General features: G+C 44.5%; 1 protein-coding gene across 1 annotated transcript in view; it reads right to left on the bottom strand.

Annotated features, from left to right (window-relative positions):
* Positions 1-894: 894 nt before the first annotated feature.
* LOC119461781 (chymotrypsinogen A-like) overlaps positions 895-17,696 on the bottom strand; it is a 53,727-nt gene continuing 36,925 nt past the window's right edge. The window contains exons 6-8 of the mRNA XM_037723157.2: positions 8,127-8,200; positions 6,894-7,082; positions 895-960 (exon numbers count right to left, since the gene is read on the bottom strand). Coding sequence (XP_037579085.1) covers positions 6,909-7,082; positions 8,127-8,200 — 248 coding nt within the window. The 3' untranslated portion in view covers positions 895-960; positions 6,894-6,908. The remainder of the gene's footprint in view (positions 961-6,893; positions 7,083-8,126; positions 8,201-17,696) is intronic.

Raw genomic sequence — 17,696 nt, 5'->3', positions numbered from 1 at the left:
AAGGTTATCAGCAATTACAATTTATTATGCTGACTGGCAAACCAGAAAGATATTTCCGGGCTATTACCGCGCAGAAGCCCCAGGCTATAACAGCAACAACTTCATGACCCTGAGTTGCTTACCCTTATCAATTTTTAGACAGATGAACTCCAAAGGGTTCTCGAATTTTTGCAGGACTGTGATCATTTAGTTTACGCGACGATGTTCTTTACAAAACGATTATTTAACAAATCCTTGTAGATTAGGTCGTATTTCCCGCTGCAAGACGTAAAAATAAGACTCGCTGAATAGTAAGCTGCGCGGTTTATACGCATGACATAACACGAAGGTAGCCCACTTTTTAAAGCAGAGTTTACGGTAATAAAAATAATGTTGGCATCTAGCGTATCCTATAACGCTGGATACTTAAGGAAATACTGTTGGCTTAAAAACTCGTACTGGGCAGTGTTTGGCGTGAAAGCATCAGGCACGAAGTTTTACGAACATGTGCGCATGCAGGCAAAATTGTACTATTCAATGAAATATACAAGGAAGCAATCAGACTGAGCTTTTTGCATTGGAACGTATTCAGTAGCCGATCAACTGGACACCTGATTTGCCAAAGCCTATTTTTTAATATTCGATGCTGGAAAACAAGAACACTGTGCCAGGATAAAGAGACAGCTCCACTAGTTATTTTTGTTGAGGTGATTACGTTTTTACATGTAGCAAATAAGATGAAATTACAAAATTACCACAAACGACGTCTGTACGATGTCGAGGCACTGTATTGTCATCAAGCTAAGTACATAAAACTATTCCACGATATACCTGTTTTGAAAAAGCTGCCACGCATGATAGAACCACTCCAAAGCGTGAAAATTGCTTCTGTCCAGTCCCACGTTTATATAAGGGATGCCTGCAGAAAGGAAAGAACATCTATGTAGCCCTCCAGCACCTGACTGTTCCATTTATTATTTCCGCCACTACGTACCCGAGCACACGAGGGTTTGACCCTCCCGTGTCTAACCGTGCACGGCTTAGCCGTCTCCGGGGAAAATGGTATCCTGGGGGTTGAGCTGATGCCGAGTGTTTGGACCTTTAAGGCCCCTCGGCGGAGGCAACGCACCCCTTTGGCCTCGGCTTCACGTAGACGGCGCCCCCGGGGGAAATCGTTAGTTGCCTTTTCCTGTCTCTGTCTCCCTCCAACCTTCGTCTTTCTCTCTCACTTTCCATCTCTCCTGTCTTCTCTTCGCTTCGTTTTACTTCCCATTTTCCAGGCAGCAAGGGTTAACCTGTTGTAATTTATCCAACCTTGGGTCTATTATGTTAGGTTATAGTGGCTACGTACAGCTGGCGTCTGCGTGTCCTTCGAGTCTCGTAGCGTCCCCTTGTTGGGCTCGGCGGTGGGCGGCTGGCATAGCTACCGAAACTGTCGTTACCTTTATGACTTTTTCGTCATTCCCCTAACTCCCTGATCGCCCTCATAAACGAGGGCGCAGCGAAGAAGTGTTCAAGTTTTTTGGACGCCAAGTTGATAATTTTTCGAGATTTCACGTCATACATCCTGAGAAAGCAGAAAAGTCAGCAAGAATCGTTTCACCTTTCCTGGTTAGAAATCACTGATGGAAGCTTTTGGCCCAGGTTACAAAGTTTCCAAGTTGGAAAGCGGTGATCTAATTCTTGAACTCCATGATAAAATGCAATATGAAAAGCTACCTAATCTTCTGTCTTTCGGGGCCATTCCAGTGAATGTCACCCCACAGCGTTCTATGAACACCATTCGTGGTGTCATCTCCGATGACGATCTAATGGAGCTAACTGAGACTGAATTTTTGGAGCGATGGAGCGACTAGAATGTCATCAATGTGGAAAGAATTAAGATGAGGCGTGATGGTTAAGAGATTCAAACCAAGCATCTAATCCTAACATTCGGCTCAAGTGTGCTTCTCGAGATGATCGAGACCGGCTATTTAACGATCTGAGTCAGGCCTTATATCCCAAATACCCTCCGCTGCTTCAAATGCCAGAGGTTTGGCCACAGTTCTGAGAACTGCCGAGGCCGAATAGCCTGTGCCAAATGTGCCGATGAACACCCATCTGAAAATTGTGAGAACGCGCCACACTGTGTGAATTGTGATGGGGAGCACCCCGCATACTCGCGATCGTGCCCATCCTGGAAAAAAGAAAAAGAAATCGTGACAATCAAAGTGGAGGAAAACATATCGTTCAAAGAGGCACGCAGGAGGGTAGTGTACCTGCCAAAGAATACATTTGCCGAAGTGGCGCGTCAGGCGGCAGCGCCACAACGGCCTCCGGCGGCTGTCCGGCCCGCACACAATGAGCCAGCGGTGACGCCATCCACCCCCTCGGCGGCTGCAGCTAGCGCTGCGCCGCCATCCCAGAAGAAGGGGCCATCGACCTCCGGGCTGGTGGACTCAAGGGTCTCGTCTCTTGAGACGAAGCCTCCACGTCCAACACAGCGCTTGCAAGAGCGCGTGTCCAGCGCCTTGCAAGAGGCGATGACACAACAACCAGCCAGATGGCGCCATCAGCGCCTAGGGAGAGGCGAGATTCTCGCGATCGCTCCAGAAAAGAAAAATCCCGCATCACAGGGCCCGACAAAGGCTCTGTGAACTGATTTGCATTCCTTGAACACGCAGCACAAACTCCTCTTTCATTATGAACACTCAAATATTACAATAGAACGTTAGGGGTCTCCTTCGTAATCTTGATGATGTCAAAGAGCTCCTTCTTAAATACAGTCCGAGGGTGCAGTGTGTCCAGGAGACGCATCTCAAAGCAGAAAACACAAACTTTTTAAGGCAATATGCCATTTTTCGCAAGGACCGTGACGACGCTACCGCCTCGTCGGGCGGTGTCGCTATAGTAGTCAATAAAGGTGTTGCCTGTCGGCCACTAAACCTCCGAATTTCCCTTGAGGCAGTTGCTGTCCGAGCAGTACTGTTCGGTAAGCTAGTAACAATTAGTTCGATTTACGTCCCTCCTTGTTATGAACTTTCCAAGACACAGTTTCAAAGCTTCATTAATGAACTTCCTCCGCCATACATAGTTGTTGGTGATGTGAACGCTCATAGCCCCTTATGGGCGACTCTCGTTTCGATGCGCGAAGACGCCTTATAGGAAATTTTCTGTTTTCTTCAGGCGCATCTATACTTAACAACAAAGAGCCAACTTATTACAGCGTTGCATATAACACATAATCAGCCATTGATTTAAGTATAGTACCGAGTACTCCAATTCCGTACATGGAGTGGTCTGTTCTCAGGAACGCCTTTGGCAGTGACCATTTCGCAATTATGCTAAACTTAACGAAACAAGATACATGCTTGTCAAATTTTCCTCGATGGAACATGGACTCAGCCAACTGGGAAATGTTCCGAGTGCTTACGTATTACGTGTATACATGTATTTAGGTGGAGATGAAAGTGCTTTTTTTAATGTAGAAGATGCCGTTGCATACCTAGCAGGTTTCATTATTGGCGCTGCAGCTAAATGTATTGAGCAAACTAGCGGATTAGCTAATAAGCGTCGCATCCCATGGTAGAACGACGAATGTCGGAAAGCGCGCAAAAATCAAAGCAAAGTTTGGAGACTGCTTCGCAATTCTCCAACAGCTGAAAACCTCATTATTTTCAAACAGATCAAATCACAAGGCAGGAGAACACGTCGACGTGCAAAGAGGGAAAGTTGGGATAGGTACATCTCCAGTATAAATTCGTACACCGATGAAAGAAAAGTCTGGAATCGGGTAAATAAACTAACAGGTCGGGAGTCACATCACCTACCCTTAGTAAGTACACAAGGTGATAGCCTGGAAGACCAGGCAGATTGTCTAGGCGAACATTTTGAATATGTCTCAAGTGCATCGCACCACACCGAAACATTCTTGAGATTCAAAGAACGTGAAGAGCGGCGACCCCTAAATCGCAAAGGTTCTTCGAGTGAGGCTTACAATTTCCCATTTACCTTAGCTGAACTTAAGGCATCTCTAGCTTGTTCCAACAACTGTACGAAATGTACGAAATGATCAAGTACAGGTTATCCCCTGGGATCCCGAAACACTGAGTCCCCCGAAACACTGAAAACACTCTTGTCTCTTTTTAATGCCATGTGGGCGACTGTCTGTTTTTCGTCCTCATGGAAAGAAGCCATAGTCACCCCATAGTCACTTAAACAAGGCAAAGACCCATCCTTAGCCAGCAGCTACAGGCCAATAGCTCTAACAAGCTGCCTGTACAAGCTGTATGAAAAAATGGTAAACCGGCGCCTAATATGCTTCCAGAAAATAACAAAATGCTGGACACCTTCCAGTGTGGCTTTCGAAAAGGTATGTCTACAACCGACCACCTTGTTCGCATTGAGGTATATATTAGAGATGCTTTCATACATAAACAGTTCTGTCTGTCTCTATTTCTAAACTTAGAAAAAGCTTACGACACGACATGGCGCTACGGCATTCTCCGCGATCTCTCTGCGATGGGTGTCGATCCGTGGCAACACGTTAAACACAATCGAAAGTTACCTATCTAACCACACATTCCGCGTAAGACTGGGTAACGCTTTTTCTAAGTCATTCACCCAAGAGACCGGTGTGCCACAAGGCAACGTGCTTAGTTACACACTATTTATTTTAAAAATGAATTCCCTGCACACAGTCATCCCACGCACAATGTTTTATTCTGTTTATGTCGACGATGTGCAGATAGCCTTCAAGTTATGCAATATTGCGATCTGCGAACGACAACTGCAGCTGGGAATAAACAGATTGTCCAAATGGGCAGATGAGAACGGTTTTAAAGTAAACACCCAGAAGAGCACTTGCGTATACTCTTTACAAACGAGAGACTCATAACGCCTGTCCCCAGTATACAAATCAAAGGAGATGAGCTCTCTGTGAGCAGCGAGCATAAGCTTTTACGCATTATTTTAGATTCCAAGCTCACATTTAATCCTCATATTAAGCACCTGAGGTCAAAATGCCTGAAGACAATGAAGCTTTTAAAGCTTCTGTCACGTACGACTTGGGGTAGTGATCGAAAGTGTCTGCTTAACCTGTATAAAAGTCTTCTCCGCTCACGCCTCGATTACGGAGCTATAGTTTATAATTCCGCAACGCCAAGTGCATTAAAAATACTAGACCCCGTTCACCATCTGGGTATCCGCCTCGCGACCGGTGCTTTCCGAACAAGTCCGATCCAGAGCCTCTATGTAAAGTCGAATCAGTGGTAACTCCATCTGCAGCGTTCATATAGCAACTTCACATACTTTCTGAGCATACGCGCTAACACTGAACCTCCTTATTATTCAACTATAAATGACGTGACCGCTGCCACACTCTTCCATAATCGACCGCCAGCGAGAAAGCCCTTCTTTTTGCGCGTGAGGAACCTCAGTGAGGAAATGGGTGTTCCAGTTCTTGAAAATTGTCTTACGGCTCCAGCGAAACTGTTACCACCGTGGCAGTGGTAAATCATAGATTGCGATACATCGTTTGTAGAGGTCACCAAAAACGGACCAGAAGCACACATGCATTTTAGAGACCTTCAATCGAAGTGCTCAAAAAAATTCTGGGGTTTTACGTGCCAAAACCACGATCTGATTATGAGGCACGCCGTAGAGGGGGACTCCGGAAATTTGGACCACCTGGGGTACTCGTGCACAGAGTTTTACACCGACGCTTCTAGGTCACATGCCAGTGTGTCGTACGCAGCCGTCGGCTCATCCTTCTCGGAATCCGGTTTACTGCACCCGGAAACAAGTGTCTTCACGGCTGAGGCCCATGCACTATTGTCGGCCGTGAATCATATAAGGAAATCAAAACTTCAAAAAACAAGTATATTTACAGAATCCCTAAGCGTCGTGAAAGCCCTGATGTCACTCTGCAAACACAAAAATCTGTACTAACTGAGCTCTATTCCACCCTATGCAGAGCGTATATATCAAACCGGCATGCCATTATATGCTGGGTGCCGGGTCATAGAGGTATTGAGGGTAATGTGCGAGCAGACCAAATGGCCACATCAGCTATATCGCACGCTACTAATCATACAGTTGATGTTCCTTCAACAGATCTGAAGCCTTTTTTGTGAAAGAAACTGCGAGGCCACTGGAAGCGCTTGTGGGACGCTTAAACAGATAAGAAGCGTCATTTGATAAAACCACAGTTAGGTTTCTGGCCCCCCGTAACGAAAACACGATGAACCGATGTCCTCTTCTGTCGTCTCAGAATAGCACATACATATGGCACCCACAATTTTTTGCTTACTGGTGATGAAGCACGAACCTGTGGTAGATGTGGTGAGAGGCTGACCGTCCTCCATGTCCTCGTGGAGTGTCGGGAGGCCGAAACAGAGTGAAAGAAATATTTTCCACAAGCGTACTGATATCATGTCCCTCTTCACCCCATTATGTTTCATGGTGAAGAACCGCTTTTTAATGCCAAAGCAGTCGTCGATTTCTTGAACGATGTGGTCCTCCATGTTATTAGCCCAAGTAGTTCGTAGCGCAACTTCTCTCCAGAGGATGCCGCTGTGATAGTAGTTTTTTATGGCACATGCCTCCAGGCCCTTGTGGTTCAAGGGCTCTGTTCAGGCAGTAGTGTTTCTTGCCAATTACTGCATCCTAAATATTTTAAATATCGTCTCATTCTTTCTCAATGAATTCTTCATTTCATAGTACACCTCATTAGTCATTGCCATGATTTTAGTACATGTATATTTTACGCACTTTACAGCGATTATTTTTAGTCCCCTTTACAGCCACGCCTCATCTACTTTTTAGAATTCATCGCTCCACTGCAAACTCACAAACACTGGCATGGCGCTCTTTGGCCATACTTGGCCTTTGAGCCATTAAACACCATACATCATGATCATCATTTATTATTTCATACACACTGATAACATCTATGGACGAATTTCCGCTGGTGATGGTGTGCTGGCGTTGAGCACTGCTTGAGCCACAACTGGCACTGCTCTCTTCATCTGACGATCGATCCAATCCACGTAGTAGGAAACGTCGGTGAAAAAGGAGTACGTGTTGTTGCTACATGTTCCTTTACCCCAGCTTACAATACCGACCTGCGCAACAAAGAATAATAGAAAGCTTTACTGTGAAAGACTATTGCGTTTATTAAGGATAAAAAATGAAATTTACAATACATTAAAACGTAAGGTATATTGTAAAGAAAGCCACGAAAACAACTACGGCAACTAAGTAGCCTACATAGCTCTGGTACGTAGTTGCGAAAAAAAGACTGAAGGCTTAGACAGGCGATTGACTCTTGCCGAACAGTACTCGCACAGTACCAACCTCGAAATCCAAGGCATCGTAGGGCAAGATGGCGAAGATATCCCAAGCCTACTTTCTAATTTATTAGAAAGTACTGGGCAGTCGCAATTAGTGAGCCCATTGTGGAGTCCGACATTTAAAGCTGTCACCATGCCCAACCCGATGTCCATATACATACATACATATATATATATATATATATATATATATATATATATATATAATGTGTGAGCATTTCACGGTCGAGAACAAAGGGCTTCTGTGTGCTGCAAACGACAAGAACATGGATCTTTCCTGGCAGCTTCATTACTTCAGTACTTCATTGTCAGTAATTGTTATCTGGAGCTCTGCGCATTACAGATGGCGTGCTGCAAGACAGTCTGGTAAGGCCTCTTGTCTTCAATATTGATGTTCACGATGTTCTCAACATCAGTAAGGATGCATCGGCACGCCATGCATTTCGGAGGCCACGCGTAGGCTTTGCGATGGCGGCGCTTGATGGCACCGAGTGTTCTTAGCGAGGAGCGAAAGAGGAGTCGCGCTGCAGTACACTCCTCACACATAAATAGTTTCGACGGTGAGCACACCTTGTTTTGCTATATTGACTCAATGCTCACGCATTGCCGTCAGCAGTCATCGTGAGATGGGTTCTGCGACATTTTCTTGACACCCCACACACAAAAGTCGCGGGGAAGTTGTTTTCTACGCAATGATATTAGCATCAAGTGTTCCATTCGTTAGTTTGCGCGCTCTACACGAATTCGAAGATATATCTGCTCGTTTTCTACCAATATTGTACTCGAAAAGATAGCAGCAGTGAAGATCGTACAAACCTGGGTCCATACGTTTTCTTCGCGATGAACTCCCTGCATTAATGGTCCACCGCTGTCACCACTGCAGGTGTCCCCTTGGAAAGCAATAACTGAGCGGTTAGAAGCTTTATTGAGGACAGTAAAATGGTGCTCGCTTTAGAGGCACCAATTCATAAAAAAACAGTAAACGATATATCCGACACTTTCTAAGGAGGGTTTAAAATTCTGGCGTCAGTGGGGGCTTCTAAAGTGCTGTCCTACTGTCGAATGCGGAGAGCAGCGTGTTCTATTGCAGACCCCCGTTAAGGCAAACCTATTAAGACCGTGAAAATTTGTTCACCTAATCAGAAATTTGTAATATTAAAATTAGTGCACAACTCTTCAGATTTGCGTTTTCCGGTGCATCCCATTGTTCAGACATCATTGAATAAATGCAGCAGCCTTGAAATAAAAGGTAAATGTAACTAGGAGACGTTTACTGTAGTTCCATCACTAGAAATAAATTTCTTGTTTGACCTATTTTATAATTTTTCCTTGCCTGCGCGGATGTCTTCAGGGCCTTATAAGCTGCATCATATGTGACCACTTCTGGTTCATTGGTTTCCTGGCCACTGTCCTGAATATTATTATCAGCCCAGAGGCACATCAAGGATCTCGTCACTCTTTGTTTATATGGTACCAGTACCACAGGCTTCCAATACATCATTCGCACTGGAATAGTTGTTTATGTCCACAAAAACGTAATGTGCACTCGTGTAGCTTGCACTGTAACCTCCTTCAACTGTGCTAATCCGGGCCTCTTGCTAAGCCGAGTAGCAGGCCTCAGTCGTGGGTGCGCTAATTCGGCTTAACTTAATGTGAGGTTCGGGTTAAGCTGACTTTTTAATGCGTTAGCGTTCTTTAGGTACTTCAGGTACTTTCCAGCGGCTATTTATCTATCTGTATATGTATGCTTGTTTATTTGCATCTATGTAGGAGTATGTTACCTAAAACGTCACTTACACCTTGTGAACACAGATACCAGGCTTCGCGCATACACTTCTCTTATCAGGCCCTCTTTAGAATATGCGTCCATAATTTGGCACCCCCATCATTCAAATCTCACGAACCTACTTGAATCAGTTCAAAATAAAGCTGCGCGGTTCATCTCGTCTTCATACTCTCGCTATCAAAGTGTGTCAGCCTTAAAGAAATCACTAAATCTCTCTTCTCTTGACATGCGCAGGAAATTAACACGGTTGTCGTTCTTCCATAGCCTTTTCCACAGCAACATTCCATTTGCCCGAGCGCATATTCTTCCCGCTGCTCACATATCGACGCGCACAGACCATATTCATAAAGTAAAACCTATATTTGCCAGGACTAATCTTTATCAAAATTCGCCTCTAGTTTTATCTATTGCCGAATGGAACTCACTCCCTTCAAACATTGTCTCGCTTATGGAATCATCATCATTTCATGCAGCACTACTAACCTTTTTAGAGTGTGTCAACCTGTCATAACCCACGTATTACGCTTGAATATTTACTTGAACATGTTTTTATGTGCTTAGTATTGTATAATTTTTTCCATTTCATCTGATATGTACTTGCGAAACATGTTGTCTGTATCTGTAGTCCTCTTCGCGTTTTCAGTTCTCTTGCGTTTTTTACGCTACCAGATATTGTATAAACATCGTTTTCGTTGTTGTTTTCGTTTCTTTATATCTGTTCCACGTTTTGATAATTTTACTGTACCTCATAGCTTGCCATATTATTTATATTCTACACAGTGCACGTCCATTTGACCTTTTCCATCCCCCCCTATGTAATGCCCTAACGGGCCTTTAGGGTACTTAAATAAATAAATAAATAAATAAATAAATAAAACAGTTTTCCTGCCTCTCCAGGTCACTAGGCGGCCTAGTGGGTAGCGCATTGTGCTGCTGTGCTGAGGGTATGGGGTTCGAAGAAAAGCTTCAGACTAACTTGGGCCAATGAGTATGTGGCAATGTGTAGATATGTGCCGTCCTTCAAGGAATCTTTTTGGCGCAGACATGGGTCACCGTATATGCGGGACTGTGTAGGTATATCTGTTCGAAGAAGCTCTTTGACGAAGGCATAGAGCACTGGGCATCTGCCACACATGCCGTGTGGCAGATGCCCTGCTAAAAGGAGCAGCATGGGCAGTTGGAAGCAGTTGTCCATTGCTTGCAACTTTAGCGCAATGGACAAAGGGTGCAACAGAAGGTGCCTGGACAGGTGTATCCGGAGAACATAGTGCTACTAGCGGAAAATGGAAAAATTTTTTTAGACTTGTGAATATGTGTGGCGAGACAGCGATAAATCTACAGGACGTAAGCTTAGCACGGAGAAATTGGGAATAAATTGGGAATATAAGAGACAAGTAATTATGTGGTGTCAATTCAACACCAAGTCATACACATATTCAAGCAATATTGATACCTCCTTTTACGCATAAACGAATGAAGCACTTATTCAAAGACCCACCAAGCTAATCTGAAAACAAAGCGCAAGTGGAATGCAGCAATAATGAAACGTAGATCACTTTTAGGCCACAATAATGATGAGGTGGTGCGTGGAATCTATAAAGTAATAACGGTTCCAGCACAAACCTTAGCCAATGCTATTCTGCGCTTCAGATCGGACATGTTGTCGTGATAGGAAGTTAAGCAAGGATCGGTACGCACGTTGGGTATGGGAGCCCATGGCAAAACCATAAGTGAGAAAGTGTAGGGTAACACGTGTTGGGCCTCTTTTGAAATCAAAGAAGCACGCAGAAAAATTAGTTTGGAAAAAGACACCAGAACATGGATGAAAATAAATGGGTGGCTAAAGTGCACAAGTATCTCTACATGAAATGCGTGGACACAAACTGGAGGAAGAGGTCGGGAAAGTTGGCGACTAAGTCCAGTGCAATTGAAAGTGTAAATTGACAACCAGGAGTCATCAGAAAGAAATTGAGAGAAACGGAGACCCTGAATGGAAAAGTATCGGGAACAACGCAATGAAAAGAGAAAATCTGTACGATAACACAAAGCGAAGTGCCTTGTTATTTGTGGCTCGAGATGATTTACAAAAAACATACCGGATCAAATTTGCGCAACAAGATGAGACATGTCCCTGCTGCAGCAAAAATTCGGAGACCACTCAGTACATCACAATCGAATGCGAAGGTATTAACCGAGTTAGACCCTTTGTTAACGGCAGCTTTCAGAAGCGCTAGGATTTAAAGTGGACGGAAGCATCAACCGGTCAGCAGTCGAGATACGTGAGATATGTTTGGAACATTGATGCAAGAAAAGCAGGTAAAATGACTAGATCCGTTACAGGCATGGCGTTGATGAAGAGAAAAAGATTAAGGAGATACATGCAAAGATGCTAGAATGAAAAGCATGTATTATTACCTTATTACCTCAAGTAGGCTAGGTGAGTATTTTCACCACTCTGTTTGAAAGGCGATGACAATAAATCGTCATTCTTATCGAAGCGCACAGACGAAAAAAGCTTAATTCGCGTTTCGGCGTTAGCAGTGGGGTGTGCCGTTACATTTCTTTAGTGCTAATCGCATTACCGTCCACGTTAATCGTAAGATAGGCTCTGCAGAAGTTCTTAAATTTTTTCAGGGGCGAAGCTTCTTACGGTCTAGCCTTGTCCGTCCGGCGGCGTCCGTGCTCACATCGACTGCCACTGCCACACCATCTGTCTGTCATGGATGAAACGTTGCATGCAGCGGCTCAACGTCTATACACGAGATGGCGCTGCTCTGTATGGCGCACCATCGTCCGTGCTGGCAAGCCTTATTTTATATCCCCCGAGGTGAACGGAATGTCGTGCGTCGGAAGCAGTGGCTCCATAACATCTGGAGAAGAGATTTCGCCCCTTCTAAGCACGCCGTTCTTTGCGAGGCGAATGTTGCAGCTTTCCTCATATTTGCGGATGAAGTTGCATGAAGATTTTAATGCTCTTCGCATAGCCGGACTCTTCGTTCCGTTCAATACAGAGCACCGATAACTGTGCATATAGTTTTTTTCTTAAAGTGAGTCGGCTCAAATTTTTGTTGACTCTTCGACCCGTGACAAAGCTTTTTGTGTTTTCGCGCGTGCGTTAGTTTTCAAATGTATGTAATTTGTGAGTTAATGCCTGTAACTCATATTTTGTAGTTGTGTGCGTGTGTGTGTGCGTGTTTGTGTATGTGCGTGCGTGTGTGCGTGTATGTGTGTGCGCGCGCGCGCGTGTGTGTGTGTGTGTGTGCGTGTGATCCTTGCGCCTGATACTTGTGAAGCCAAGGAACTATTTTACTCTTATTGCGTGCTTATTGTATCTTTGCAAAGTTTCAATACTGCGAGCATTTCCTTTTCTTTACGTACTTTATGTTGCGAAGGCATGAACCGCAATATATATGTAGATAAGTGGTATTATGTATTATTCGCGCATGCTCATTAAGTACAAGCCACGCGCTTCTGATAATCTCCCTCAATTCTGATTAACTTGCCATCTTGAAGTCTGTAAGTTAATTATCAAGTGCCAGTCTTAGCAGTTTCCGTGTAAGCAATCAGCCTTTTGTTGTTGTTGTTGTTGTTTTTTTTAGAGAGAGACTTAGGTTACTCCCAGAGGTGATGGAATGTAATTTCTCGTCGTTTCATAGTGACGGAATACAGGCGCGTGTGTAAAGTTCTTTGTTGGCTGTTTCGCAAACACAGCACGTATTTTGCACAGTGGCATTGGTACAAAGGCTTTTGGCCCACTGATTTTGGTGAATTCACTTTAAGTAAACTATCACATTTCTTCTTGGTTATCTTCTCTGAGCATTTTAAGAGCGAATATTTTGAACCAAATTCTAGTTTATACTCTACGCTGCTTATATTGTATGCACCAAATACACCTCCGCGTTACGGACAACCCAAGTGGCGACGTAGAGGGAAACAGCTCAGCCACTGCTTGGTACTCATTTTTTCGGAACGCTTCCGCTTGTATTTATCGAAGCGTCCTCAAAAAAAAAATGTCACAACGTTCTATCGGAAACGTACTTTCTTCATGACAGTTTCACAAGGGATAAATTCCCATACAACGCTTGAAAGGGCCGAATAAACAAGCGCGCGCATTGATTCTAATGCGGCTGCAGCGAGCCACTGGAGGGTTCAGCGCCGCGCCGGCCCGGTGAGGGGGAGAAATCCGAGGAGAATTGAGGAGGAAAGCGCGCGCGGGGGGGAGAGTGTCGCTACTTTCTAACATCAAGGGGCTTTATGGCGCACCATCGTCCGTGCTCACATCGACTGCCACGCCATCTGTCTGTCATGGATGAAACGTTGCATGCAGCGGCTCAACGTCTATACACGAGATGGCGCTGCTGTGTATGGCGCGTTCCAGACGACACAATCTCTTGCTGCCATGGACGAACGTAAGGCGCGGCATGCTGCGGCTCAACGTCTACTCAGACAGCAAGCTAGTCCGGCGACGAGGGCGCGGGAAGCATCGGCAAAGCGGCAAAAACGCCAAGCGGACCCGGATTTGAGGGCGCGAGAAGCGGCGGCTCGCCGGCAACGCCGACAGCAAGCTACCCCGGAGGCGAGAACGAGGGAAGCGGCGGCAAAGCGGCAACGCCGACAACAAGCTCCTCTCTTACGGTGCACCTCTTACGACTACAAGCAACCCACGACCACGAAGGGAACGTGCATAGCCCTCGTCTTTGCAAACTTTAGGATGTATTCGCTAGAAGAACCGCTGGCTCTTCATTTTACCGACCATAAAGCAGTAATAATGAAATTGAAACGTAACCCGGAATTCAACAGAATATATGCGTTATGAGCAATAAGACACATTGTATATACTGTACACCGCGTTGTCAGGCATTTACATGCGCGAGTCGGGCAATGTCACGGGTGATTTTACGGTATAATATGATCCCCTGTGCTTCGCCAACTCATCATGATTCACTTTGTCGATATGCGGTGATTATTTTTTCTGTTAACCCAAGCAAATATTTGTGCATCGTTTCTTATATCGAAATTCGGCCTAACCGAGTCCGTCTTACGCGGAAATTGTCTATGCAAGTATTATTTAACTGCTTCAGCTTAGCATTGCAACTGAGAGTTGAAGGGCAAATATGGTAGTACACAGAGAAGAACTTGATTCTCAGAACTAGCCTTAATTCAGTTTTCAATTTGAAATAAGTTCCCCTAAATTCCTTCTACCGACAACCGCCGTTTTGGCATGTATTGTGTGACGTCGTGAAGATCGTGGCGACCGCCTTTGTCCTTTGCTTCTAAACACTCTTAAACCATCTGTGCACCGTGCCAGAATATTGCTCCTCATGCTATTTCAGGCAACAGCTCAGCAGGGTTATCGTTGCAGTGTGTGCGAAATTATTTTAGTCACCTGAGTAAAACAGCACAAACCAGAGAGCGCCTGCACAACTTATACCCAGACATGCGCGCATGCGAAATAAAAATACACGCACACATTGGCCAGGCAGAAAGCAGTTCGTTTTGTCATAAGACAATCCTGCCAGACTGCTATATTGCTCAATTACCATACGAATATTTCAAATCGTTATTTTAACAGCGGAGCTGTTTAAGCCGAGAGTTAGTCCGTAACGGGCCAAAAGAAAATGTGACCCGATCCTGGCGGTAGTGCAGAAAGGGTCCAAGCGCAATGGCACATACACCTGTGAACTAGCGAAGCTGAGCCTGGTTAAGACTAGCTAAGCATGGTTGGAACTACTTGAGCTTAGTCAGTTATCGATAGCCAATAGATAGCTAATAGATAATCAATCAAGAATCAATAAATTCCGGAAATTGCTTGGAATAACTTGGTGGTGCTTAGCCTACCCCAAATACGTGGCCGGTACCTTGCAGTATTCAATCGATAGCTAATCAAAAGCTAATCGATAATCGATTAATAATCAATAAATTCTGGTAAATGTTGGTGAGACTTGGTAGTGCTTAGGCTAGCCCAAAAGCCAGGACTGCCTAAGTGCCTATCAGCTCCGCTGTCTCTTTAGCATTGCGCTTCCAGTGCAAGCTACGCAAATTTTTTTGCAGCACAGAATGAGGTCAAGTTCTGCTAGCTTGCTGTGGATTTTTTATGGTTTAGGGGAAAGGTACAGCTTGGGGCCATCTCCAATGCTGCCAATTTAAATTCATATTTATATGACATCATAAGGGCTTTTTGAAAACAACCTTTTGACTGATGGGGATTACATTTGTTGTACTTGAGAGAGAAAGTGAAATCCTATAGTGACTCTGTGAAACTATATTTTGATTTACGGTCAGAATGTTTTAAAAAAAAATTGCCGGATATTTTCATCATCATCATCAGCCTATTTTTATATCCACAGCAGGACGAAGGCCTCTCCCTGTGATCCGTCACTGCGCAACAAATACAGGTATCATTGTTGTATAAACTGCATCCGTTAAAGCACCCAAAGTGAGCGAATTTGGCACAATTATTTACAGCTTACGCACATCTGTTACAATGTTCACGAGGGTTTTTCGAAAGTCCAATTCTGAAACTAGTAATGTATGCCAAAGGGCCGTATAATAAATTAATTTTCTCCGCTTAGGACCTAATAATATATGTAGTTTACATAATATTTATATTCTTTATTGCTAAGCTACATAGCTGTAAACATGATAGTTTCGTTTCTGAAAATTTTGCATTTGTCAAGGATTGTTATAAACAAGCAACGCCCTACATAAAACCCAGTTTCTTACAGTCACTAGATCTTCACTTTTTCTCTTACAGGTAAAGAAGCTCATCAAATTTGCTGCAGTGGTTATTTGTCTTCAAGAACAACTTCTCGTTCCCGATGTGTTTAGAGAGGAGCCCCCGAGATAAAGCTTCCTCTTAACCTGCAGTGCATAAATTAGGCTCGAAAATTTGGTGTCATGGCCCCTTTAAATTAAAGTTCTTTCACATTAAATAGTACCAACATGTGGGAAACTGTACGAAGCTGGCGAAATTGCAATCATATTTCCCTGAAATGTTCACCCGTGAAGAAATTCTGGAATGCTGTTGCATGCTCCTGGTAACCTGTTGCCAACTATGTTGCTTGTATTCTAATGTCTTCTACGGCTTTTTATCGCTTGTAATGGTGTGTGTCTGCCTGGGCGCGCGCGCGCGCGCGCGCGTATCTGTGTGTACATTTTTGTGTGTTTCCGCTCCATGCATAACCCCCTTACTGGATGTAGCATCTGAAGATATACAAACAAGAGGCGAATCACATTTTCAGTTTCTCTATAGTTGTATTTTCAAATTTCAGGCACAACAGATAAATTATTTTTGTTAACGACACAAAAAAACATGGTTCAGTAGAAATCGTTAAACCATGATAAATTGCATGGAGCCCAGTAAAGAAAAAGCTCGTTTTACAATATTTTAAATGTATAAGCACTCAGGTAAGAAAATGCTTCAATGATTGTAAAAGAAATAGTTATAAGAAGACACTGAATACGTTTTAGATGTGGCATAAGCATGCTCAAGCCGGTAGGATAGTTATTACATAGCAAGCGTGCAATCAAAGATAACCGACATCCAGCATGTCCAACATCCTATTTCTTGTATCCTCTTAAATTCTCGGATCCACTTAAATAGACGACCATTTGTTGAGTCCTAAAGAGCTGGTGTGGCGCATACTCCTGGTTGGCGCTGAAAACGACAGCACCATTGGACAGAGCAGTGCGCAATCTTCGCGTCCCATTCCAGGAAAAAAGGTGGTGCAAATGCATAAGTGAAGTAGCTTGAGTGACAGCGGCGGTGATTTCGCCATCTGATCAAGCGCGTCGCCACCACTGGGGTGGCGCTGGGTTTCGTACGCCCGAACGCTGGTTCAAGCTATACTCAACTCTAAGGCGTGTTACGACGTCAGGGGAGCACAGCTTATGAAGCTTCAAACCGAGTAGCCAGAGCGCATCCATGGTGTAAACCTAAATTCAACAACCTAAATTCACTGGTGTAGAAAATTGCTACTGCCACTCTATAATGGCTTAACTCTTGTACGAGATTCGTAATATAGCAGAAAGTCACGTGCATCGTAGGAAAAGAGCCGTACGAGTGCTCCTAGCGCTCTACGGATCAAACCTGGCTTCCTCGCCAGGCGGTGACGTTCTTCTTTCTTCTCTGGTACCACAGCTGCTATGTCACCTGCCATTTACTAAACAACAGTAATGGAAGGACCACCGAGGAGAACGAGCGGATCCAGTGAGACGGGATGAAAGGGACTCTGGGGCGGTGTTTGCAGACGCATGGTGGGACTCTACGTTCCGTATATCTGCCATCACCTTAGCGGTTCTGTAGGCACTTATACGCAGCCATGCAGTCAGTCACTGCACACATTAAAAATATTTCTTCACCAGCAGGCAAGATACGAGACCTTGAAAACGCTGGTTCGGCACGGCGACTGTCAGGAGCAGGAGCTATCCTAGAAGTATATTCTGTGCATGAACTTGGAGAAGGCCGTGAAAGCTTTGGTTTAAAACTCATGGCCACATCACATGAGGCCTCTCACTGTTACGACGTTCAGGTGGTGCGGCGCGGGCTATCGGCTGCCGCTGGAAGCGGTGCAGCAAATACGCTTCTGGAGACTCAAGCC

Source organism: Dermacentor silvarum, chromosome 8, assembly GCF_013339745.2.
Source record: "Dermacentor silvarum isolate Dsil-2018 chromosome 8, BIME_Dsil_1.4, whole genome shotgun sequence".
Taxonomy (NCBI): domain Eukaryota; kingdom Metazoa; phylum Arthropoda; class Arachnida; order Ixodida; family Ixodidae; genus Dermacentor; species Dermacentor silvarum.
The sequence above is the reverse complement of the archived record's forward strand: the minus strand, read 5'-3'. Positions and strand labels throughout refer to the sequence as shown.